The sequence below is a fragment of the Squalius cephalus genome (assembly GCF_949319135.1).
Source record: "Squalius cephalus genome assembly, chromosome: 14".
NCBI classification, from domain to species: domain Eukaryota; kingdom Metazoa; phylum Chordata; class Actinopteri; order Cypriniformes; family Leuciscidae; genus Squalius; species Squalius cephalus.
The window spans coordinates 6,139,849-6,167,687 of NC_137135.1; the positions used below are offsets into that span (position 1 = coordinate 6,139,849).

At 38.4% G+C, this 27,839-nt stretch overlaps 1 protein-coding gene across 3 annotated transcripts in view; it reads left to right on the forward strand.

Moving 5' to 3' along the window:
- Positions 1 to 1,091: 1,091 nt before the first annotated feature.
- Positions 1,092 to 27,839, forward strand: part of gria3b (glutamate receptor, ionotropic, AMPA 3b) — a 144,136-nt gene continuing 117,388 nt past the window's right edge. The window contains exons 1-2 of one of the 3 annotated variants that reach the window (XR_013823466.1): positions 1,092 to 1,491; positions 1,937 to 2,095. Coding sequence is in view for 2 of the 3 variants with exons in the window: in XM_079892301.1 (XP_079748427.1) it covers positions 1,413 to 1,491; positions 1,937 to 2,095 (238 nt within the window). In the remaining variant the exon portion in view is untranslated. The remainder of the gene's footprint in view (positions 1,492 to 1,936; positions 2,096 to 27,839) is intronic. The other 2 variants (XM_079892301.1, XM_079892302.1) reach the window with 2 other exon arrangements.

Genomic DNA, 27,839 nt, shown 5'->3' on the forward strand with positions numbered 1-27,839 from the left:
TCTCTCTCTCTCTCTCCATATGTCCATATGCATTCGTTCATTCACTTAATTCGGGATTGTTATGTTTAGTAGTTTCTCCTAAGGTGGCGTTCACAGTACGCGTCTGCCGTGTTTTAATTGGGGTTGAAAGAAACTAGTGATCTGTGCAAACACGCGACAAACGGCCGTTGCGTTGCGTCTCTGTGGTTTGTGCGTTGGTGTCGCGTTTTAAGACGGCGTGAAACTTTTAAAAACACTCATCGAAACCGCCGTGTTATTAATTTAAACGGAATAACGCGTGCGAATCAAATATGATCTCACGCCGTTGTTCATCCAATCGCTTTCAATGACGCTATAACAAAGCGATCGATGGAGCTAAATTTAAGGGGCTTCATGTTACGCGTCATCGCCTCCCAAAAACAATATCATACAGTCTTCCTTCCACGCGACACCTGATCTGCAGTTCAATGAAACAAACTTTGAGTTCGCGAGAGCGCAGAACTGCCATTATTGAGCGTTAGAAAATGAACACACCTAATACATCAAAACGTTGTGTTTTTAATTAAGGTAATTGCATGTGTTAAATAAACTGCATGAACCCTTGACATGCAGCTGCTGAGGTCATTTATCATGACATTGGTCGCCTTGAGGCTGGTGGTTTTCCGCCGCTTCCTTCTGATAATGTCAGGATCATGATGCATATTCTCATGAATAGTGAGAATAACCTGACGTAGAATGTATTACATTTCTTACCTAGTCATGGTTTTATCTTTAAACAGTACAGCATAATTCTGCAACACATGACCAACACCAGATGGGTTACATCACAATTCATCATATTCTTTTAAAAGTTTGCGTCAGTCGGTGAGAATACAATAACATATCAACCTTACGGTTACAACGTTTTTGAAATTGTGTATAATGCGCATTAAAACGCATTTCCTTTAATTTATTCATTTTTAAGTATTATAATGCATTATAAATGTGTTACGGTCATTCGTGAAAAAATCGTATTATAATGCATTTTAATAAGCTTTATAATGCATGCACTAATTATATACAGGCTGCATAGAAAGTGTTACCGAATCTCCTTCTTCTTCAACGTCAGTTCAAGTTTGATCAATATCGCCCTGCTGGTCCAATTGGAGGAGACGCTCGCGCTCACTCTGAATATGATGCTCTCAGTCGCCTCGACCATCTTCAGCACCAGTCCCTCTCCATCTCTCTCTCTCTCTCTCTCGCTCTCTCTCTCCATCTCCCCCTCTCTCGCTCTCTTTCTCTCAGTCTGTCTTTCTCTCTCTCTCTCCCCACATGCAGAAGAATTGTTCTCCATGAGTCGCTCCGCTTCACTCACGGCTGGATTTGTGCGTTTATGATTCTCCTCAAACAGTTCGTTTTATGAGGCTTGATTTTTTTTTGAGGCAGGAGATAAAATGGCTCAAAGCGCGCTGCTTTTTTTGTTATGGCTATTCGGCACATCTCTCGCTGGCTTTCCCAATCAGATCAACATCGGTGAGTCCGTCCGGATATGCTTGCCTTCTTTTATCGCTATTTGTGTGTCGACGTCTGGTTTCGATGAATATGCGTATGTATACATGGGTTAAACGAAGACGTATTGCTTGCTGTGTTGAGTGCACCACTAATACAATCTAAGGAATCATCACAAATGATACCAAACACAATAGGCATAACTAATACAACGATTACGATTGTTTATGCGAAATGTTTAGGTTTATATTAATCTGCATGCATGTCAGCTATCAATCTCTTTTCATAAACTTGAGAGAAAGTTCCTTCCTACGAATGGATGCGAATCAAACTGAGTCCATGAATGTGTCTGAAAGGATTTGGCACTCTATAGTGCTGATTTAAGCCAGTTGTTTTATATTCATACAGTCTTTGTATGCATGAAATCTGTGCATCATCTTTGATTCATTGCTGTTTGGTCTTCATAAAGGTGGACTCTTCATGCGTTCCACCGTGCAAGAACACAGCGCTTTCAGATTCGCTGTGCAGCTCTACAATACCAACCAGAACACGACTGAGAAACCCTTCCATCTCAATTACAACGTAGATAACCTGGAGTCATCCAACAGTTTCTCTGTCACTCATGCATGTGAGTACTATGAGCTTTATTGCTTCAACGCTGCAACATATCACTGACTGAACGAGACGGAGGAATAATTGTCCGTTGGTGGAAATTCTGTGTTAATTAGCATCCTTGTCCATTGGTAATAAACCAGTCACTACTGTGATAGATTTCAGTTCAGTGCAGCATTAGATCTAGTGGAGAACACTGTATCTAATAGGGTGTTCTGCAGTGAAGAGTTTCTATTACCCCATATATTATCTCATAATCTTTACTGTAATGATCCAGTTAGCGCACAACCTACTAACACCATGCCTCACTGTGGAGCTCAAATGAAATGTATTGGTACTGATGGAATAGCTTAATGATGATAATAATAACGTACAGTAGCACAAAGCATAATAAGAGCGAGGCATACAGTGACAGACAATATAAGAGCAAAACAAAAATGCAAGAACAGAACAGACAGGGTTAGATTCAGAAGCCAGAGTGTGTGATAACACTCAGAGATGTGTTTTGACCGGGGTTTGGAGTTGGGATAGGGTGGAGAGGTCAGGGAGGGACCGTGGAAGAGGATTTCATAGTTTCAGGTCCGTATAAGCAACAGAATGGAACAGAACAGAAACTTCTGATATTTATCAAAATTCTTGCTTTTCCCTTCAGTCGCCGTGGATGGCTTCACCGTTACGCTTGCTTAGTACATGACAAGCCGTTTTGTGTTTCTGCTTTGATGTTTTTGTGATCGAATCGCTTTGTAATTATGACAGTTCTTTTGCGGCATCCATGCTTGTCCAGTCTGATTTGCAAGTGAAAGTGTTGCAATGAGAGGATGAGCATTCGGTGATAGAAGTGCTTTGTGGGCACAGTCTGTCAGTATTTCTGAGTCAAAATCACTTTGAATTCAAAAGCAAGTTCCCTTGGCAACGCTGAATAACCCCAGCACTGTAGAAGTACAGATAGGTGTGAGAAAGATGGCATGCAAGATTACACAACCTGAGATTTTCATGGAATTGTTGGAGAGACAGAAACAAAATACTTTGATATTTGAGACTTTTGTTATTAATATTTCCTACCAGACTTTCAACACTCACTATATATATATATATATATATATATATATATATATACATGTTACAGGTCCCAGGCAGTCGGGAGGACTGTAAGCAGTTTAAAAACGTAACAGTAAATGAGAAAGAGAGAGAGAGAGAGAGAGAGAGAGAGAGACAAAAGTTAGTGGTTGCTCTATATATATATATATATATATATATATATATTTAGTAATGGAATTCAGTATGCACAGAATTATCCTCTGGCAAAGTGGTTGGAACTGACTCTATGTGAAATAGGATTGGCGTTTCTATAACACCAAAAAGGAAGACACTTTGCTGGATTCAAGCCAGGATAAAAACTGAAAATAATCCCAAAAACATAAGCAGTGACAAATGAACTTTTCCATTAAGGGATGATATTTAGAAGTATTTACTCAGACTGTTTAACTATGAATGCATTTACAGAGCAATTACAGCTGCATAAATAATAATATGCAATTAAGTTTTTAAATATAAAATATATTTAATACAGAAATATGAACTGTTGGAAAATAGAAAAAAAAAAAAAAAAAACCTTTAAATATTAAACTAAAACCACCAGTAAGTGGCAGCAAGCCACTGTTGAGTCATTGATTTATTCATTCTGTTGATTCGTTCAAAATGGCTGATTTATTGAGGAACAAAACACAATTGTCTGTTGATTGGATAGGCAACTATTTTTTTTGTGGGCAAAATAGAGCAAAAACAGTTGGCATCGACAATATTGTGTATAAAATGTACATCACTTAATATTAGCCTACATATTTATTCATATATTTATTAATTATATACCATTGGATAAAGTTTAAAATTGTGATGATCTTAAAAGGAGGACAAATGGCCACCCTTAGGTGAAATGACCATTTCCATTGGCTAGTCATTTCCATTGGCTAATACATTTAGAAATAGCTGTACATTGGTAGATTTATCATGTTGTCCAATATATACACAACCAATTTTCAAGGGATTTTTTTTTATTTTTTTGTTAATAGGCAAGGTCTACAAATGTCAGATCAACCAAAATCACACTTTGTAGTATATGAGCTTTAAAGGAACAGTTCACCTAAAAATGAAAATTGTGTCATCACTTACTCCCCTTCAAGTTGTTTTAAACCTGTCTGAGTTTCTTTCTTCTGCTGAACACAAAATATGATATTTTGAAGAATGTCGGAAACCAAACAGTTGGACCCCATTGACTTCCATAGTATGGAAAAAAATTACTATGTGTCCATCAACTGTTTGGTTACTGACATTCTTCAAAATACCTTCATTTGTGTTTAAATTCATACACGTTTGGAACAACTTGAGGGTTAGTAAATTATGACATAATTTTCATTTTTGGGCGAACTAAGTAGATAAGAAATACAGATGTCTGCCGTCTGACAACTGACCGTGATATCCAGCAAGCCCTTATACTGTGAATGTATATATGTAACATTTGTACTGTCTGAGCACATATACTCCAGCAGTTGCTTTACTCAAGCGTTGACTTCAGTGCTGTTGTGATGTGGTAACCTCAGCAGCCGTGTGGATTTCTAAAGCTCTCCTCAACCTCTGCAGTGTGGTCTCATTAACAAACAGACCTCATATTGCTTCACTGCACTGCCATTGGGATCTACACATAGGCAGCCAATCAAACCCAAGTGTCAAGGTGGGGTGGGTTTGTGGTAAAGGAGGCACGAATCTCTGCGTTACGGTGTTACGTTAGCGGCGATAACGTACTAATGAGGTGTCTGCACTGATAAGAGCACAGGCGTTAAGAAAATGAGTGAATAAATAAATAATAGATTACATTGTTCTAGCAACAGTGCAAGTCCCTGCATTGAAGATGCATAGTGTTGGGGGAGAAGGAAGATGGATTTTAGCAATCCTAATAAATCGAGGGGCACAGTAGTCCTAAGAGAATCCCTTACAAAGCATCTAGAAAATGATTCAAGACTGTCTATAATGTCGTATGCAAATGACAGTGTCATTTTCAAACATGCAATGGTGTTAGCTGCCATTTTGATTTTACAACAACAACAAAAAAAGGCCTAAAGATGAGTTTGAGTGTTGTTATAAATGAATGCATTTTGGATGATTTAGCAATGACTTAAAACCAAATCATTTAGATGTTCTCTTTTTTAGGCTGCCATTGTTTTGTGTTTGACTGAATATCAATTGATGCAGCACATTATCTTACTTTTTTTTTTTTACATATGCCATGAAAAGTTCATGTGAACAGTTGACCTATTGGATAATCATTGACATTGACTGTTTGGTTAATGATTATTAGCCTCATACAAAAGCACATGCCCTGTAGCCACTGTAAATGTTAGTAGTTCTGTTTTTGTAAATGTCAGTGCTCTTAATTAGAGGTATCCATGATGACATTTTAGATGGAAAAATGTAACACAAATTATTATTTAATGTTAGAACAACTGATGGTTACAGCTTATTTTGATATATCCCTTTAGACATTCTAATTATAAGTAACTTTGGATCTACAGTACAACTAAATCAAATTAGAGTATTAGTAGACTGTTTGGTGTTAGGGTTCGGGTTAGTAGAATAAGTTGACGTAGTTGCAAAGTGACTTATCGTCAGTAGAATGTCTGTTAGGTAGCATCAAAATAAAGGTGTTAGCAGATATTGTAAGTGTTAGCAAAATTAACTTTTACATGGTGTTTAAACATAAATGTGTGTTGGCAGTGTGCGTACACAACCACCCTATAATGGTAAAAATCCACCCACTCCTTTTTTTTTGAATCCCCATAAATCATAAGCAGTCTCTCAGAATAAGTGTTTGCAGATTGTATTCAATGTGACGTCACATTGCTCAGGCCCCGCCCACGACTGCTGACAGACTCCGCCCTATTAGCATAGACCCCTCCCTCAGTGAGCTGTACACAGTCCGCCATGTTTATCTCCTCGCCAGAGCATTTAACAGCAGCACTCAAGTAAGAATGTCTTCTTATTAAACTACTAAGGTTATTCAGAGCAGTGAGTGAGTTGGTTTTCTTTGGTTGATTGATTCATATTAACAGCATATATGTCCTGTATATTACTCTGCTGTCACTTTAATACACATATCTAATATACACATGTGATTTCTATCCCTGCTGTTTACGTTCACAGACATAACCGACTGTGTTTATGTGTGTTTTTGAAATAACCTTGAGTATATTTGATAGTTTAAGCACTCGCTTCAGCGCTCAGAAATCCATATATCAGAAGTTTAGAAACACATACATATAATAAACTTTCATGATGATGAAGAACTGCAATGTCACGTGAGCGTGACCGTGATAGAGATAATAAACAAAACCAAACAGATGTTTCGTTTTTGGCGTGGCGTATCTGAGGCATGAGCTGTACAGGCTTCCGCCCCATTCTGGATATGGGGGCGGGGAGCAGCAGCTCATTTGCATTTAAAGATACAAGCGCTAAAACAGCATCTGTGGGGTATTTTGACCTGAAACTTCTCAGACACATTCTGGGGTCACCTGAGACTGATATTACAGTACATCTTGTAAAAAGGGGCATACTAGGTTCCCTTTAAGCAGACAGACTAGCACTCTAATGACAGGTGAAATGTAGTTGCAAAATTACTTTTGTAATGTGTAAAGTGGACCATTGAAATAAAGTGCTACCCAAATGATTTTCTACAGCCACTGAGAAACTGTGCAGAGTAAAGAAGTGTTTCCATTACTCCTCAAACGTGACAGCTACACTTTTCGTTTTGCATTTCAAAAGCGGCATGAAAGATCTGAAGCACGCTGAATAAAATCTTCAAATCGTTGCGGCGCTGAGTGTGTTTAGATGACGCCATGTGCTAAAGTTGTCACAGTCGTTTCTAAGTGTTTTCCTTTTACCCTTGTGGAGATTTGTTTAACAGCAAATCAAAAATGCACTGAGGAAGCACGGAGAAATGGCCCTTTATGGATGGGAAAAGTTGAAATGCTGCTTCCAAAATGTGTCATATTCAGCTGAATTAGTGCAAGGGCAACTAGATTTGTACATTTTCCAAAGAAAAATGCATTAGTATGCAGTTGCTAGGGTGTTCTGGGTGGTTACTTGGTGGTAAGCTAGAAGGCCCTCGTGTTATATGAGCAGCAGTAATGCTTGCTTTAACTAATTATCAGCGTGAATTATTTTTGCTCTTGCCTTCACATGAGGAGCAGAAGCTTGCAATGTATCCACCATCTATTCTTCTCAAAAAATGCCTTACCTAGATTCATGCATAATAGGTTCCTAGTATAATTTCTTGGTTCACTTGTCTTTAATGTGATACTGAATTTTGAAATATGTGTAATAAAGATCCACAGTGAGACATAAAGCTTTACGAATAGCAAATAAGTGGAACATTTCTTTAGACTCCATGAAACATGTTTCAATATTTCATTTTTCGCCTTGCTTTTCATGCTGGTTGCTCTATATAAAATCAGCGCATATTAATTTAATTTCGTCACATGGGAGTAGATGTCTTTTAAGGTGAATCTATTTAAGGGGAGCGATGTTCCTCCAAGGCTGAAGAAGCGTCACATGTCTCTCCCTGTAAACCTTCATTAGGAACAGCAGCCCAGCAGCCCACATTCACAGCAGGCCTGGAACGCAAACAAACTTTCAGCACAAAATCATTTGTTCTTTCCTTGTTACTAGCTTGGATTCAAGTAAACAAGACCTTACCAGCATCTTTCTGCCTATTTGGTTGATCGGATGTCGCCCCAAAGAGCTTCCCTTTACTGTAAATTCAATACACTTGGACAATCAAAGTGGAAAAGGAATGCATGGGTAGAAATCGCTTAGCAAGTTGTTGTTTTTGGTTTTTATCAATTAGTATTTTTTGTCTATCTGAGATGAGTACTGGCATTGAAAAGCAATTTCGTTGTTCAACTGCTTTGCTGTCAGGTTATCAATCAATAATTTAGGTAATTGCTGTTTACAAAGTGACAATGAAGGAAACCAATGTTTATGAATGACTGAGCAAAGTAATGAGACTGCTTCTTGATTGTACTCTGAGATTACATTTTTGACTGTACAATTGGTTTTGCTTCTAATGATGTTGAAGTTATATATAGTCTGGGGACGTTTTGATGAGATTTCCAGTTTCTTTATCTTGGAAGAAATATCATTCTGGGATAGGTCATGTTTCACCACAAAACCAAAAGAAAATCATTATGCATAATAAAAATGATTATGTAATATATAGAAAGTACATTTTTAATGCCCTTGATATTTTGGTATTATGACTGTTATTTTATTTTCATGACAGATAAGTGCATGTCTCCCCAAATTCTCATTAAAAAAAACTTTATATATGAAGACTTCAGATGCAAAAGCCTCTAAGTGCCATCTGAAATTTTCTTCTAAAATAAGCATTTTTCTCAAGATCAGTAATTTCACTTTAATGACAATTAATAGGTAATTTGCATTGCCATTAAAGTGAAATAACTGAACATAAATATACAAGCTTGATAAAAATGATCATTCTAGAAGAAAATTTCAGATGGCACTTAGAGGCTTTTGCATCTGAAGTCTTCATATATACTAAGCGGCCACTTTATTAGGTACACCAGTTCAACTGCTTGTTAATGCAAATATCTAATCAGACAATCACATGGCAGCAACTCAATGCATCTAGGCATGTAGACATGATCAAAACTGAGCATCAGAATGGGGAAGAAAGGTAATTCAAGTGACTTTGAAAGTGGCAAACACACTGCCCAGCCAAAAAAAGTGTCTGTTTGGATTTAAATAGGCAAATGCTTAAGAGTCTATGATTGGATCATTATGTTTCTAGCTTGTTATATGTTTGGCAGCAGTTCTTCTAACCCTAATTGATGGAGTGTATAGCTTTGTCAATACAAGATCTTGACCAAAAACTGATGCACCTTTTAATGGAATTAACATTTATTTCCATCAAGAGGTTCATCAGTTTTTGGTCAAGATCTTGTATTGTCAGTGCAAGAGTCCAGCACTCTGTAAAGTCTCCTCCAGCACATCCCAAAGTCTCTCAATGATCCTCCCAACCATTCTCTCATAATCTGAGTCTGATGAATCTTGATATTGTCATCCTGGAATATGAACATGATGTGTCTTCCTACATGGTTGTTTAAGAAATGAAAAGCTACACACTCCATCAGTTAGGGTTAGAAGAACTGTTGTCAAACATATAACATGCAAGAAACATAATAATCACTGCAATAATGATCCAGACTCAGTCATAGACTCTTAAGCATTTGCCTATTTAAATCCAAACAGACACTTTTTTTATTTTATTTTGGCTGGGCAATGTATATATAGTTTCTTATTTGTAGTGAAACCTGAACTTCTAAAACAGATTGACAAGGAAAGAAACTGGCATTCAATGTGACTGTACAGTCCTCTCTTGTATCTTATTTTACACATTATATTACGGTGTCCTTGTGACAGTGTAATTATACATGAACAGGAGAATATACTTTTGAACCAGCACCGTAATGGTCAAATAGAGCTGCTTGTACACCAAAGACAGCCCTGTCAGAACTGTCTGCCACACAAGCACAATGAAATGGCCATCCGCTGCAAAATGTTCTGGCAGAAATGCAGGGCTCACAAAAATAATAGAATAAATAGACTCAAAATGACATTTCACCTCTACCGCCTATTGACGGAGTCACTGAAGTGCGTTGAGCACAACAAAGTGCAGAGATTGCTAGAGCCCGAGATAAGAGGCATATTTGCCATAGGGAATCAGCTGTGATGTGTACTGTGAAGACAGTATGCGCAATATGGCAAGTGCGACGGCAAAGCAAACAGCACATTTAAGCATGTTTTGTTTGCATTAATTCAGTACCCGAGTACATTCCGCATTCTGTCACTCCTCCCGGTAATGAGATATGAATCTTCCCAGACAGCATACATTATTTCCGGGAGAGCGGAACGTCTTTATATTTGCAGAATGCAGCATATTTGAGATTTTAACATATTGCACTTAATAGACCACATCTGTTGCAATTGCAAATATTTACATTTTGTCTTAGAAGATTTTATCTTGTGTTTTGGCCAGTCACTAGTTTGTGTTTGTTTTGCCACGGTGAATCTAATCCTTTGTTTGTTTGCTGCCAATTTGAGTCTTAAGCAAGCCTCAGTTTTGCAGCGGAGCTATGGAAAAATTTGGAGTGTTTTGCTTTGTTTTGTGCTACTCATGGTGGATGTATCTGCCAAGACGCATGAATTTTCCTCCCAGTTGCTAATTTGCGTTTGGGACACGGTTTTGCTTTTGTACCTCGTAGTTTTTGTGCAGCGCTTACGGGTTTTAACTGTGGTTTTCTCTGATTGTGTTTAGTAGAAATCGCTTTAAAATGTGTTTACATGTCAGATAAAGAGAGATCTTTACCCTCCAAAAAGAACTTCTCTGAGAATGTAAAACTAACTCTGAATGCTATTTCACTGAGATTTCGATTTCTCGTTGTGTAGCGGGGCATTGTTAACAGCTGCACTACCTCAGAAAACTCTTTTAGCTTGAAATTAGACATGTAGCTATATCATTAGGTGGAATCCATTCTCTTGATTGGAATATGAATCAAGTTGTCCTACCACTGCTTATAAAATTGCCATTCTGTGATGGGATCAATACAGCCAAACTGATTTCAAATTGCTGTGCCTTGTTATGCCTTGTTCTTCTCTGAGTAAATAAGCACAGGATCACTGAGATTGGAATTTTATGAGATGTGCATTTTCTATTTGGCAAAAATGTTTTGCTTATCATGTCTGGGCCGGCACTGCTTGTGATAAGACAGAGCTAATAGCCTCCGGTACGTTTGACTGAGTCAAAGTCCATTTGAGTTTTGTTTAGTCAATTAGCCTAGCTAAACTTGTGGTATTTTTCAGGGAAAAACAATGGCATTTCTCTGTCATGTCTGTTTGGGTTTTGGTTCCTGTTTATTGGTTAATGTTCATGTTCCTTTGTTTCATGTGTTATGTTTTCATTGGTTTGTCTTGTCAGGTGATTCTCCGTTCTGTCTTGTCATCGGTTTATCATCTTGATTACCCTCGGGTGTATCTTGTTAGGCATTAGTTATTGACTGCGTCCGAAATCACATACTCTCTTGAGTACTGTGGGTACTTATTTTGAACAAGTAATTACTTCATGAGTGCTAAAAGTTGTTCTATAGTATGAGTGTGTGTGTAGTATGAATGTAATCTGAACGTACAACAACCGCCTTGTTGTCATGATCACATGACCTTCCGGCGTCAGTTTTGGTACTGTTTTATGAGTACCGTTTTTTTCGCCTACTATATAGTAGGAAATGATGTGCTTTCGGATGCAGCCTTTGTGTATTTAAGGTGCTTTTTTCCATGATGCTGTCCGTGGCTTTTAAGGACTGCAACATGGGCATTCCAATCCAGTTCTGTGATGGCTGTGTCTTCGGGCTCGTACATTCAGCAATTCTGCGTGATCTGTGTGCAGATGATTGCGCACTGATGGCGCACACCCTTACCGAAGCTCAGCCACTATTCGATTGTTTTCGAACTGCAGCTTCTAGGTTTGGGCTCACTGTCAGTCTAAAGAAGACAGAAGTCATGCTTCAAGCGGTGAACAAGTTAAACTCCAATCCACCGGAAATGACTGCAGGTTAGACAGTGCTGACGGCCGTTGACAAATTCTGCTAGCATTCTCGCAGCTGATACGACAGCGGACTCCGACATCAGTGCCCCCGCATCGCAAAAGCTAGTTTTGCCATCGGTCGACTGTCCAAGAGAATATGGGATGAGCACGGCATTCGGCTGGACACAAAAGTGGCAGTATTTAAGGCAGTCATCCTCACAGTGCTGTTGTATGGATCTGAGTCCTGGACCATTTATCAGATTACCAAACTTGATCAGTTCCATATGTGCTGTCTCCGTCGTATTGCACATGTCAATTGGCAGGATAAAGACCCAAATACTGAGGTACTTCAGACCTGTGGCATCACAGGTATTGAGGCCTTCCTGCTTGCTGCGCAGAATCGCTGTACGTAAAATGTTGTACGCATGGCAGATTCACGCCTGCCGAAGCAGGTTTTTTATGGCCAGCTCCAGAGCGGTATGCGCTCTCATGGAGGGCAACTAAAACGCTACAAGGACGGCCTCGAAGCCAGTTTGAAACTATGCAACATGGACCCAAATGACCTTGAAGAGATGCAGACAGGACATCATGGCGAGCACAGTGCCATACTGCCATACACTCCTTTGAGTTTAGCCGCATCCCTACTGCAGTAGACAAACGAAGACGCAGAAAGCACAATGCCTTAACAACATCTATAACAACATCCAGCCAGCTTGCTTGCGACGCCTGTGGCCGGCCATGTGCGTCAAGGATCGACCTCTATTCACAAGATCTGTCGTGTCGACTGCTCAGACCATTCATATTTAAGGTGCATTCACTTCACGTCATTATGCCTGTAGTTACGAGATTTCAACTCTGCAGATTCATATTGGCATTGATAGTGTTGCCATAGAAATGCATAATTCCCAGTCGAAGAACGTGAGCAGTTCTGAGTAGAACATCACATGATGTCATCTCGAAATAACGGTAACTACGGCATGGCGTGATAGCCCTCGTGTTTGTTTGTGTCACGCTGCTGTCGGCGAGTCTCTTGTTTTTGATGCTAAAACATTTTTTCTTAAAGTCAGCATCAAATCAAAATGCCATAACTACCGTGAATTTGGACATACTTCTTTTGTCTCATACTGTTCGTCTACTATATAATAGGGAAGTATGCGATTTTGGATGCAGCCTGTGACTCTGTAGTGCATCCAATGGCATGAGTTTTTTTGACCGACCAATGGCAGAATGAGGAAGTGTTTGAAAATGAATTTAGCAGTTCTGTTTTGGTGATGCACATACATTTCACACTTCAATTAATTTCAGAACATCAGTCTTTAGAAGTGTATTCCTTCTTCCCTGCATTACTGTGACTTACAACATTGCACAATAAAGTGATTTTGAAGCCACTCTGTTAAATTAATTAGTGACACTAGCTAAACAATATTTGAGCATGCTAATCCTCCAGGCAGGACTTTGAATGTTCAATACATTTTCTTGTCCAGGACTATGACAGATGTGCTACTTTGAAGTATGGTTGGGGTGAAAGGGGAGGGGATGGTGGTAGCTCCCTAATTACTTCTGTTTTCCCATTATGCCATTCAAGGCTTGAAGTCGCAGGTACATTTAGACGAGCAGTTCAAAGCCAGAGAAGCAACATGAAAAGACCGTGGGTTCAGCGTTTCTTTTCTGATGGCCACAGCTGAATTAAAGCTGAGTATGTCTTCCTCCTCGCAGCACGATAGAACAGTGAGACCAAAGCAGGTTTTTGTTCTCTTCATGAGCTTACTTTTCTTGATTTTTGTTGAAGAAAGAATTTGCATTCCTAGGCCCTTTAATCTCGTCTCTCTGTCTGCACAAAGTTGCCCATCTTTCATTCTGTCATTAGGCTAATGGTGTGCATCTCCTCTGCCAAGATTTTACATGTGCCTAGCCCCTTTTTTATGGGACCCACCAGTTTCGTACACACCCTGCTAGCAGATGGGTTATTTGGCCACGTCGCTTTGCAGTCTGCTGTTTTACTTTTCGAAAAAAAAAAGAAGAAAAAAAAAACTACAACAAAGCTTGGTTTTATTTTATTCACATTAGCTTCTCAAAGTTTAAGGGAGTGTTCACCCTTCCTTCCTGAAAATGCACAAAAAAAAAAACAGTATGCTGGTTCATGCTGGTCTAGCTGGTGGACCAGCAAAGTCACGCTGTTCTCAATCAAAGCTCTCCAGCGCTCCTGATTCCAGTGCTGGGGACCTTGAAAACCAGCAACCAGCATCTGAACTTACCTCATGTACCTACCAGCAGTTTTCAGCAGGATTGGCTGGCTTTGTTCGATTAAAACAAATTAAACAAAAACGGTGGCGCAATGGATAAGACACATGCCTTTGGTGTGAGAGACCCGGGTTCGAATCCACTGTGAGACACCAATGTGTCCCTGAGCAAGACACTTAACCCCTAGTTGCTCCAGAGGCGTGCGACCTCTGACATATATATATATAGCAATTGTAAGTCGCTTTGGATAAAAGCGTCAGCTAAATGAATAAATGTAAATGTAAATGCAACGGACCACGGATAAAAGGACAGAATTCTCAAGCATACTTGGTGGTTTTCACAGTGATGGCATTGAAGAACTAATTTGGGTTCATCAAAGAACCTTTCAGGGATTAGTTTTATATATATATATATATATATAATCGAATTAACTTTGTACAATAGAAATGTTCAATGGATGTTAAAGGTTCTTCATGGAACCACCAATGGCAATAAAGGTGTAGACATTTTACAAGCCTTTCTTGAGTTCTCTAAAAAATACCATCATATGTACACGCAAACAACGAGCGTATTTAGCCCAGCACACAGCATTTGGATGTTCTGTAAGTTCTGCTGCAAAAGTACATCATATAAGCATTTTTTATTTATTTTTTATCTTTAGGTCTGGTGTTAATAATGACAGTGTGAACACTATGCGAACCAGAACTAAGGGTAACACTTTACAATAAGGTTTCATTCGTTAACATTAGTTAATGTATTAACTAACATGAACTAACAATGAGCAATACTTTGTTACAGTATTTATTATTCTTTGTTAATGTTAGTTAATAAAACTCCAGCTGTTCGTTGTTTGTTCATGTTAGTTCACAATACATTAACTAATGTTAACAAATACAAGATTTGATTTTAATAATGTATTAGTAAATGTTGAGACTAACAATAACTAAGATTAATAAATGCTGTGGAATTATTGTTAATTCTTAGTTCATGTTAACTAATGTATTTAACTAATGTTAACTAACAAAACCTTATTGTAAAGTGTTACCGAAGCGTATCATTTTCTTTTTTGGTCGAACCAAGATAATCAAACTGGAATGCTACCATTTAACAAAAATAGTTCCAAAAGAATCCAAAGCATAAAGCTTTGTGTTACCAAGTAACACACACACTGAAAGCCGGTCCGGAACAGAGTGTGTTAGTGGAATGACGGCCATTTTCCCTCCTCATTCTGCAATAACTCCAAGCGAGGACAACACTGGAACAAGACAAAATCTGCTTTTTGGAGCCAGATGGTGTAGTTACAGTCTCTACCTGCGGGGGCGAATCTGAGCTAAACTTTGTGCGGTATAGCTCTGTTGTTTCTTTCAAGTGATATGAAGCTAAATATTGCGTGTGCCATGCTCTGCCAGTAGCGCTACAGGAACACACATTATTTGTGGCGTGAAAGGTGTGATTTTTAAGAATGTTTGACAAACTCTTAATCTCTCATGAGTGGCAAGATGTTCCTTCACTGTCAGTCGGCAGGACAGCACAGCTTGTACGACGATCAAACTCTCAGCTGCAAAGAGCATATGTAATGACAGGTTGAAAGATGAAAGACTCGACTTGTTCTGCCTTTTTCTTTCTAGCTGTCTCTCGCTTTTACATGAAATTGTGAAGTCATGTATGACTTTCTCTGACAGATGCCCTTGACAGTCCATGGTATGGTCTTGGCCCAGCACTGTTCTCATTAGCCAGAGCATCGGTCCACTGGAGGCGTTTTGTCAGGTCATTCTGCCCCTCACAATCTAAAGCCAAAAAAAGCAACTTCTGCCTGGGTCTGCCGTCAGAATGGTGGTGTCCAGCAATGCTGGAGTCGGGGGAGATCTGTCAAATGAGAGGGAGGATGTCTTCAGGGCAAGTGGACAGTTGCTGTCCCACCATGGATCAACTGTTCTAGCATTATGAAGGAAGAGCTACTCTTACAGAGAATGCTTCTCAAACATATACACAAATTCTGTTCATCTACTGGGGAGAAAGTTTCTCCTCTGCTTCTTTTTTGTTGAAAACCCTGCCTGGTCTATGTATCTACTTAAAATATAGATTTCACAGTAAGATTTGTACTAGTCTGTAAGGGCAGGTGAGGCAGAGCCCCACCAAAATATACATTCAGCAATAGACCTCTATATACACTGAATTAATAATAAATCGTAAATGTCTTCAGCATTCTGCAACGAATATTTTTCAGATTTTCTACACTATTTAAAGTCGTAAAGTGAGCATGATATATTCAAATTGACCACATCATGGATTCGGCAGGCATGTATTATGATACTAAGGGCCAGATTTGCTTACTGCTTACACCAGTGCAAACCCTCTTTTAGCGTTGAAAAACTACCGTCAGGAAAGACACGCAGTGAAAAGTTAGCGCTGAACAGGCGTGGACAGGGTTATTTCTGCGGCTGATCTTATATGCATTTGTAGGAGTTTCCCTTTCAGACACTAATTTTATTGGAGGAGAGAATTTAAATGAATCACACAAGGTGATTTACTAAGGTTTGCACTCGTTAATTTACTGATGTTTGCATCATTATTTACCGCCCCTCCCCCCAAAAAAACACTTCTTAAACCAGACGCTAATTTGTTCTGCTCTTGGTAGATTGCGTTGGTCATTACATTTGCTGTACCAATTAGTTATCAATTATGCATTAGAGGTCATAAATGGTCATTTTGATTTGATTTGATCTGAAATCAAAATTGATTTGAAAATGATAAATGATCATTTTGATCAATATCTCTTCAGCCATATGCATGTATTGCTTATAGCAGTTTGGAATTATACTTTAAAAAAATATTGATGCAGTGTTTTGCTAGAATGTAATATTTAAAAAAATCTTTTTGTATTAATGATTTCAGAGGTTTTTTCATCATTACAGGAATTATTGTTAAGTAGTTACATTTTCAAGTAAAAAAGGTTACACTTTATTTTGAGGTGTCATTGTTACAGTGTAATTCTACATTTAAGGACTGAGTAATAATAATTAACAACATGTACTTACTATAGGGTTAGGGTACGATTAGGATTTGGTTGAGGGTTAGTTGCAATTATGCATAATTTACTGTGACTATGGTAAGTACTGTACATGTACCATATGTAACAAGGACACTGTAAAATAAATTGTTAACGTACAAAACCTAATGTATAATGAGCACATTTTCATGATTTCTTAACATTTGCTTTCAGAAAATTGCATCCTATGTTTTCACTTTACTTAAAGCCATCAATGATGCATAGAGACGTTCACTCACAATACGTGTTTATAAGATCACAACAAGGCTATTAATAACAATATATTCACTTATTTGACATTAAAAAGTAACCATAATATAATAACATTATAACAATGTAGGCTGCATCTTTATAAATACATTCATGGAACCATACGACTGACTTATTGATATTCATAAATCAGTGTATAATGGATTATGAGCATGCACATTGAAAAACTAAATGACTTATAAGTAATTATAAAAATAATATAAATGTATCTATAACTGTTTTTATAATGTCTTAATGAGTCTTTATACATATATTTATAAAATTATAAATAAGTATAAATGGAGCTATAATTTATTATAAGCATGATCTTCATACACAAACAAAGCAAACTGAGTGTACCATTCAGTGTTATTATCTGGCCACAATAATCACATCACACTTGCTTACCTGTGTATTGAGGCTTCATTCAATCTTACATGTGCTGATCAAATCATAGCCATCAGGAGATGATAGAAAAGACCTTCATCTGTCCTCATCTCCATGGATGTGCCTGAAGAGATTTGAAAGAAGGCTATGCGGACAAGTGCATTTGATATTCAGCTGAGAGAAAACAGGATGGATCAAGGGCCCAGGGCGATTGGCAATTCATTTGTATGCTTTAAGAGGGATGAAATCTTCAACTCAGAACGGTCAAGGGGACAAATAATGTGCTTTGAAAGAGGATATAGACAGAACATTTTTAAAAAAAGCTGTATGTGAAGACTGAAGGCACAAAATGATAAATCAGTAAATCAGTTGTTTAATATAGCACTACATCCACTAATTATTGAATGATTTCTAGGGCAAGCATCGCGACTCCTCATACTTCCACACAGAACTTCTGAATCATTCGTAATACAGACATGGATGAAACCTCAAGTGCCGTCCTGATGAAAGGTGTTTCTAAGTCAAGGGTTCTCAAAGGGGGTTTTTAATGCCAAGGATGCCTTGTTATGAAGATCTCCATGCAAGGGACCACCCTCCAAACTATAAAGGCATCTATTTGTTTGTCATGCACTGGCTACTTGACACTCCACAGTTTCTTGACGCAGATGAACAATGAAATCACATTTAATAAACATCAGGAACCAAACATAGAGACACCAGCATGAATCAAAACAAGAGACTGAACAGACAATGACTGAGAGCTTTTTAAAAGCACAAGATGACAATAGGCTAATTTAAGGACAGTGATGGGCTGCGTCCCAAATCACATACTCTCTCGAGTTGGTACTTTTTTAAGTAATGACTTCACAACCACTAAAAAAAGGATGTTCTAGTATGAATGTAATCTGGACGTACTACATCCGCCATGGTGGCATTATCATGTGACCCACCAGCATCAGTTGTGTCGCTTCACTGTCGTTCACAAATCCTCTCCCGTGGCCTCATGGGAAGGCAAAGTAAAGTGTCCATCGTATGAACACTTGAGAATCTCACCGGAAGCAGGAGGTCATCCGGGTACTTTTTTACTTCTTTTGTCACATACTGTTTATCACCTACTATATAATAGGAAAGTATGCGATTTCGGATGCAGCCTTGGTTAATAGTTGACATGGAAACAAACAAGATGACGATGGAAACAGGAACTGAAACCAGAAACTTCAAGACAAAAGAACATCAAATTAAAAGTAATTTAACACAGAGATACAGGGAATCGTGGCATTGTTGATGTATACAGATTCATTTATTACAAAATTAGTAAAAAGAATAATACTATGCTTTTACTCAAAAACTAACTGTAAACCACCGTTAAGTGTTTTGTTATAACTTCCGATTGCGATCTATTGTGGATTTTGGTCATGTGATGAGGCAGAAATATGTTGTTTGTAGCATTTTACAATAAGCTAATCGCTACACCTGCTTAGCATAAACATCCTTCATTCTTATAAAAATAGCCCAAATCACATGAAAATCATAAACAGATCATATGCTGTCGTGATCGTATGTAGCTTCATGTTTCGTTCTCTGGGTTTGTTATGTACGGAACAGAATGTGGAAGTGTAGAGGAACAGGGCAGGTTATGAACACGCATTATGAGTGACATGTCTGAGTAGGTACTATCTAGTAAAGTGTCCACTGAATGCGCACTTCAGAAGTAGGTCATCCGGGGACTTTTCGCCTATACTGTTTTTTTAATACTATGTATTCGGACACACTACTCTGTTGTTCGCCTACTGTATAAGTAGGGGAGTGTTAGATTTCAGAAGCAGTGAGGGAGACAGCACTGGAAGCTAATATGTTCACCAGATCACATAATTCAGTGGAAAATTAATATAAATTTTGATTCTGTCTAAAGACATACACTTAATTAAAATATACCCTAACATTTACAAAAAGGCACACATGCAAAGTCAATTACCACTTCTGTGGGGTGTAATGGAAAAGTAATATAACTAGTAGTGTAACAGAATTACTGTTGCCAGGAAGAAATAAGTAATGATATTACTTTTTAATGGAATATCGAGTAATGAATAATAAATGCAAATATGTAAATACAATAATTAATGAATTAATTTCATGATTTCAACTAGAAAGCAGCATAAAACAATTATTATATGTATAATAATATCATACCATTTGACACTTTTTGTGGTTTTTGGTTTTGGTTCACGTTTATCCTTCATGTCTTTTATTTAGAAATTCTCAGTCATGTTTCCTGGTTTCTTGTCATGTGACTTCCTTGCCCTCATGTGACCATGTCTTGTTCTTCCCTTGCCATGTTATGATTGGTTGATCATCTTTATTGTTCACAGGTGTTTCTTGTTAGTCATAAGTCTTGTTGTATAAATACCCCTCATGTTCCCATTGTATCTTGTCTAGCTTTGTCCATATAACCCATTGTTTGGTAAGTCCATGAGTCCATGAATAGCCCTGTTATAAGTGACTAGGCTTAAAAAGATAGAGCCTTTAAAAAAATCCTGTAGACTCACATTCATGGAGGGGCTTTTACTTGGTAACACAAAAAAACGGTTCAGTTAGCAAAGCACTGGTGGCGAGTTGTGCATGGGCAGGTAAAGATCTAGTTTTTCATTATATTTACCTCATGCGATAAAGAAAAGTCAGCACATTTAAAAAAATAAATAAATAAAAAAACCGAATCAATATGCTGGCACCATGTGGCAGGAAATATATGCAGAAATATGCAGAGCATTATGCTGAAAAGGTCCCATAGAGACGGTCTTAGTTCGCAGTCATCAGGGGCTGGTGGTCAGTCAGTGAAGTTGTTGGGGGTTTCCAAGGCCGTGTCCATGCTTTGCAGGCAGGTTCAGATTTGAGGTCCCAAAGAGGCAGCGGGTCGGTCACATGGTGTGGGATGGACCCGTGCGATTCTTGTCAGTAAAGGGCACAGCAGTCAAGGCTTGCATTACTCCATGCCCCATCCCTCCAACAAAACAGTTTTAGCACTGTTGTGTTGTGTTGTCGCTGTCCTTGGTCCTGAACGACTGCCCTTGCCGAATAAACTTGATCCCACAGGCCTCGCCGTTACACCAGGACAATGACATCATCCCGTGGAGTCAGGCCAGTGTTATGAAATCCAGTTTAATTAAGGCTTCATTTCTCAAAGAACAGTACAAAACACGGCAAGAATCGAGCTCTGGAGAGATCCTGCGAGATAGCTTGGGGAAGACGGGGGGCAACAAACACTTCGCTCACTTGAAGGCAAATAAAACACAATGAATTTTTAATGGGAATATCAAAGGGAACCTGAGGAGTATAGTAGCGGTGTCTTATTTATCCTGGTATCACTGGTGCTCGCAGATGTTGTTTGATAAAACTGTAGCTTTCAAGTCTCTAGTCGTTTCAGGTGCTGCGTATGCTATCCATCCAGCTGAAGTAGCGCTTTGACCATTTTCAAAACCAAGGGGACGTTTTGACAACGATGGCGCCGGTCTGGCGTTGAGCTCTTATTAGACAGAGCGCTGTTCTTATCTGCCTGTTGTTTTCCTGGGACCATATTTCCAGACGTTCTTTTCCCATAAATCACTTTGAGGCAGAAACCAACAGATCTTGCCCTTGTTGTTATTGAAGATGATATCAACATGATGATTTGACAAGAATGCACAGCTGACCATAAAACATCACCAGTAAACAGAAGGGGGAAATAAGTATAAGAGTAAATATTCCCACACACCCATAAAATCTCATTTATGCTTTGAAAACGTTTATCTGCAGCACAAAGCTGCAGATGGTTTATGGGGAACCTTATGACACGCTCCTGGTGTGCACAATCACACAAATGAAAATGACTTGTTATTATGGACTGCTTATCACTCATGCGTCACAGCTGTGGAGGGAAAAATGGCCTTTGTGATTGTGACAAACCAGCGGTAGGGCTAGGACAAACAGTGATGGGGAAAACAGGAGACGGCGTTCTTTCAAAGATTCATCGAATAGTTCAGAGAGAGTAAACTAAAGCAGAGCAGACCGGGGAGTCTCCAACCTATTCATTAGTTGAACCATTTCAAAATGAGCAACGGGGCAAAATCTTTATCATACTTGAGCTCAAGGCTCCTCAAGTGACTCCTCAAGTTTTAAAACATGGAATGGATTTGAAGGAAAATTTGATTATATTTCTGAACGTTAAGTGGTTTCATCTGAATCAGCAGATTTGTTTGTTTCATTTGATATGTAGGGTACAACAGGGCTAAAGGCGCCTTTGATTTTATTTTCCTCTGAAATTTTTTAAAGTTTTCTAAAGCAAATAAGAATGGCTAAAATCATTGACTATATTTTGAGACAAGGTCTTTTTTGTTCAAGGTAATTAAAGCAACAGTTTTTCAATAACGGAAGAATATGTAGCCGTCTTGACTTTTCCATTTGTTGCCATGGTTCGATTCAGTTGGTAACTATAATATATTTAACATATTAAGTTGGGTGTCCACCTTAGAGATAATCACCATATTTATAATGAAACCATCATGTTTAAAATGATGATATTAATCATATCATATAATAAAATATAATTTATTCTAACCACTGTAAATCTATATTAAGTTACTATGGGATCTCCTTCAATGCTTTCAGAATCTTTACTTTTCAAAATAATTTTGTTTTTGTATTTTTAAAATATATTTTTTTTATTAAATTATTTTATTTATTAAAATAAACAGAAAATAGTACAAACTTGTGTGATTGTTTTGAACAAGTATTAACATGATTAAAAACATTATTTAAGCTAAAATATTTGTATCAATACTGTGTGTTTTTTGCCCCGTGCTGGTTTTACCCCATGTGTCTGTGGGGTAAAAGGCCATCCTCGCCACACCATACATTTATATGATTTTTAAACAAAACCAACCACTTTTATGATTTATTTTCGCACAGAATTTGTTGATCAAAAACATATATATTTTTTCTGCAATCATACATAGTGTAGTGACTAGTGAGTAATGAAACGCATGTTTTCTTAACGTGTCCTTTAGCCCTGTTGTACTCCACCCACACACCTTCTCATCTAAATGTAAAGAGCTAGACATGTATTGCTTTATGTGTGCATTTCTGTCATGTTATTCCCTTATTCCTCCATTTTACCCTTATTAGTGTGTGTGTGTATTTAAGCCCTTGTGGTGTTTGTCAGGTCTTGTCCTTCTGGTGTGTTTTGTCGGTTTACTCAGTTCTATTCCATGGTTTTCTGGTTTCCATGTGTTGTTTGTGTTTGCTATTATGTTAATTCAAAACTGCAGTTTATTCCTCTGGCTTTCATTTCTGAGTACTCCAGCATGACAATTTACATTTTATTTGCTCTTTTGAGTTAAATGTTTACTATCTGAATACAGTTTTGGTTAAAATGGAGTGATGGGTGTTGGCACAACATTAAGTAAGGGATCATGTACATCCAGCTGGTAGTTATCGCAGAATAAAGCCAGATGGGTGATCCTGCTTATTACACGGCTACTTGCCACATAAGTAAATAATTAGACACAAAATATTGACTTGAGTTTTAATATTTTATTAGCTCACCAAACACAAAACTTCCAATGAGAAAAACTGTTTCTATCAAGCTTAAAGCGCAGACTTCTGTGAGTTACCCTGATGAGCCTGCGTTATCAGTTTTTACCGGTTGTAATTGGGGTATAATAACATCCCGCTGGATGGAAGTCTTCCACAGAGCCGTGTAATAAGTATAATTGTTAAGTAAAATCATGCACAAAATTTTACAAAATCGATGTTATAACTTATCCTGCTGTTGTTCGGTTGGGACACACAGTTCAGGGGTATATTATGTATTTCAAACTTTAATGTTTGGACACATTCAAGCATTCCCCACTCTCCCCTGTCTGACTACTTCAAAACAGTGTCCTATTCCTAGTCTGTTTAAAAACATTTTAAATCGATTTGTTTGAGACGTTCCCATACTTTATAATATCAGTAATTACAGAATTGGGTATTTCTATACTGTTGTGCACATCTTTTTTTCTGATGTATTTTCGGCCTGTTCTGTATTTTTTTCTCTCTCAGCAAGCTGTTAGGGCAGTGTTTCAGCTCTGTTGTGCTTCTGAAGGTCAGAGTGATGTCTTCAACTACATTTAACACTCCTTGGCATTCAGCTGCTCTCTGGGAATAATGGAAATCAGTTAACTGTGTGCATATTTTTCTATAATCTACTCTGGTGCACCAGGACCCCACTATTGTTCATTGCTATGGCTTTGTGGAGCATGTATTGAGGAAAGGCACAAAAGATGACAAAAGTCTCATTTGAATGGAGCGTGCAGAACTAGCACATGCTTTCAGATGGTTCCCATTCCAAGTTTATCATGGAACATGATTTTGGCAAGCTTTCAGCAACCTCAGTGTGGAGAACACACATACGTCTCCAGACCCTGTCAAGATTAATGAAGATCCCCGGACTGAGAACTGATCCCACCGATCCCAAGGCCACTGAGAGCATTTAAACCATTGCCCTGCAGGAAAGATGACATCATTAGGGAGGACGCGAACATTTGGTCTAGCGTAACCATATAAATCTACTAGCTTTCCAAGGATATAATGTGCTGAAATGGACAAGATTAGCACATTTCCTGTGTCTGCAGCAACACCTGCCAAGATCGTACATATAGAGGCCAGAAATATGATGTACGGTAATTCATGACCCATGCATAGAAGGCAGTCTTCCACCAGCTAACTACAAATAGAACATAACCCCCGGTTTCACAGACAAGGCTTAAGCTAGTCCCAGACTAAAATGCAGGTTTGAGCTGATTTAACTGAAAGCAACTTGCACTGACATATCTTAAAATATATCAGTGCCATTCCCTGACAGCAAGAGTCGGCCCAGCTCCGGCCCACACCTGGAATCCATGTGTACCAGATTTGGACCGCATATGGGTTGCTGTCTTGGTTGTTTTGTTTCAATATTCAATTCAGTTCAATTCAGTTCACATTCACATTCACATTCATTTATATAGCGCTTTTCACAATACACATAGTTTCAAAGCAGCTTTACAGAAAATGCATGAGTCCACATTGCAATTTAGAGTAAAATGTGCAAAGACATGTTTATATAAATGTCCTAATTAAACTAAGGCCTAATCCTGGCTTAATCTAAGCCTTGTCTGTGAAACCGGGCCTAAATGTATATTTTATCATTCCAAGCTTTTAGTTTACCTTCGGAGCACCGTCAATGCCAAATAGCTCTGGTTTGTGCAAAGAAATATACTGTAATTCAAACAAGCTGTTGATGTTTATCCTTTTATGCTAAGATCCTCTGAAGTATTGCTTTAAGATGCAGTGCCCCCACTGTTCTCAGTTACAGTACATACAGCAAACCATAAAATGCTTAAATGGTTTAAAGCACCAGCAAGCACAATAACACAGGTAAATGCAGCCGGCAGTACTTTGACTCAAAGCAGGGCTGGACAGAGGAGTGCTATCCAAGTGTAGGGGTATCATCGTTTCGCATTGATCTTTAACTGAGGTGTCATATAGACTGGTCAAATTGATCAAGATTCGCTAGCTGAAGTCTGCTTTCGGGAAGAAAAAGAAAGCAGAACATCAATAACATCCAGCATTTTAATATTCTAGCTCTTTATTGACATTTTCACAATTATAGAACCCCCTACCCAACTGTGTTGTAATTTTGATAACATTTCTATTGATTCCTGTGTCACTTGAAGAAATGGAGTGGAATAATACTGCTTACAACAGTGTTGCATTATTGTAGGCAGTTATCTAGCTGAGTGTAACAAAGAACATGTTTGATTACATGATGGCGCTACTTCCAGATCACCCTGTCTAGTTTTATTTTGCGATAATGCCCGGCTGACTGGACATTATCCTTTTCTTACTGCTTGTTGGAGTTTGTGGTAGTGCTGCACTGACCCTAACCAATTCCGTGAGTTAAACAATCATGATTTCTGCTCTCTCATCCATGTTCTTTCCATGTTACTTTGGAAATGGTTCATTTGAGCAGTTGTTCTCCCTAGTTCACGCATCAGCAAGCAAAAGCTGTGGGTAGATTCAATAGGAAGACTTCTCAGCTTGCCGTTATGTGTCCGTGGCTGTTTGTGCGACAAGCAATGAAATATTAAGTCACTCTCAAGTCAATCTGCAAATGCAAGGCCTGACACATGGCTCCTATTTATAACTCTCTCTCTCTCTCCCTCTCTCTCTCTTCCTTTGTGTGGGCTCTCGCTGCTTTTCCCCAAGTTCCTCAGCTGGATTGTTTTCTTGTTAGGCTTGCATGTGGATCAGAAAGTTCACCCCAGGCAGAGATGAGCCCTAATCCCGTCCAGCTGCAGACTGAAAAGACAATCTGGAGCGATTCCATGCTTGAACCTCCCGATGGTGCGTTTGCCTCAGATGTCCTCTTTTTGGAAAAGCAAAAGAAAGGGGAAAAATGTGATCTGTCAGAAGTGAAGCACTGTTTAAAGACATTTGAAAAGGGACAATGGCTCCTAAGCCTGTCATTGTGCTTTTGTGCTGGCTTGGGCAACCTGGAAACTTGGTTGCGCAACATAAGCAGCACAGACTCTCTCTTCTGTTCAAGTCAGCGGCTCTGAAACTCTGGCTGTCTCAGCGCTCGAGTAGCCACCGCTTCCGTCACCTGTGTTCTCCCTTTTTGTGGCCCTGACCCTGGCTCTGCGTTAACCCGACGGCACCTCTGGTAATAGTTGGGCCTTTCATAGGCATTGTGTGTTTCTTTCCTTCTCTCCAATGCTGTTCACGCTGGACTGCAGCTTCTTGTGAACACACCGCCTCCTCTATCTCTATTACTGTCTTTCGTTCCTCCCTGTGCAGCCCACTGGTATCACAGGCTCTTGGATCTGCTGGATGTGCGAGCATTTAATGAAGGCCAGTGTCAGTGATGAGAGGATTCAGAGCTCTGCCGACTGCATCCTCACCCCACCGATGATTTCGACTTCCCAATTTACATACTATTAGTGCTATATATGGGCCATTCTACAGAACTGGTTCAAAGTCAGAGTTGGAAACGTCTTGAAAAAAAGGTGTCTTTTTCCACACATTTTTGTATGTATGCAAATTGTATAATATCCAAGGTACACATTTCTAGTAATTGTGCAGTTAATTATCATATTGTATTTTCAGAAAGTTTTGGAATATTTTTCCTCTCCCCAAATTTGTCACTAGCGAAACACAATAATAAATAATTGAATAAGAGGGCTTATATTTCCCTATTGATATTTTGTTTACATCTACCTTGTAAATATATTTTTTGCTATTTAAAAAAAAGTTCTCACAGGTAAATCAATAACAATTACAATTTTTACAATATTTCAATGTAATCATATGTAATTTGTTGTATTTTGAACCCAATCTTTCTTTGTAAAAGGCATTAAGTTAATCATACTGATTTCAAAGTTAAGGATTCATTAGTTTGAATATACATTGAACCAAACACTATAATAACATCTTAGCTGATAATTCAATATACTTTATTTTAGACAAAACATCCATGTTTCGGTCGTGACGGCACATCTTCGGTAGTGACAGTAATGTTTTGGAAGCGACGACATCACATTACAGAATTTTAACTAGCATACTATAACATACTAAGATACTAATTATTTGCATAACTGTACAAAAATGTTGTGTATTTCCCCCAAATAAATGTGTCCCCCCTTTGTCACTACCAAAACAATGTTTCGGTAATAACTGTTTCGGTAGTGACAATTTTAGGTACTTTTGAGCCTAGTTCAAAGATGATAGCCAGCACATGATTACCTAGCACAGTTGTACACACATAAAAACAAAATTTTATGGAATTACACCCAAAAAAGTTTGCTTAATTGCAGAAAAAAGGTGTTTGGTAGTGACGTCCCTTAAAGTTACAAAGAGATTTTCTGACTTTTGAACACATTTCCCTCAAAATGATGGGTACCCATCTACAATGAAAGAGATGCTATGAGAGAGAGGGACACAGGAATATTTCCTGATCATTGTGATCAAAAATGTAGGGGTGTGTTTAAAATCAGTCTCAGCCAATGGACTAAAACACACATTGTTTTGGTAGTGACATGGAAATGCGGGACACATTTTTTTACATAAAGTTTGATGATTTAAAAATAGCATATCAATAAATGTTTTTTTTTTTTGTTTTTTGTTTTTTAA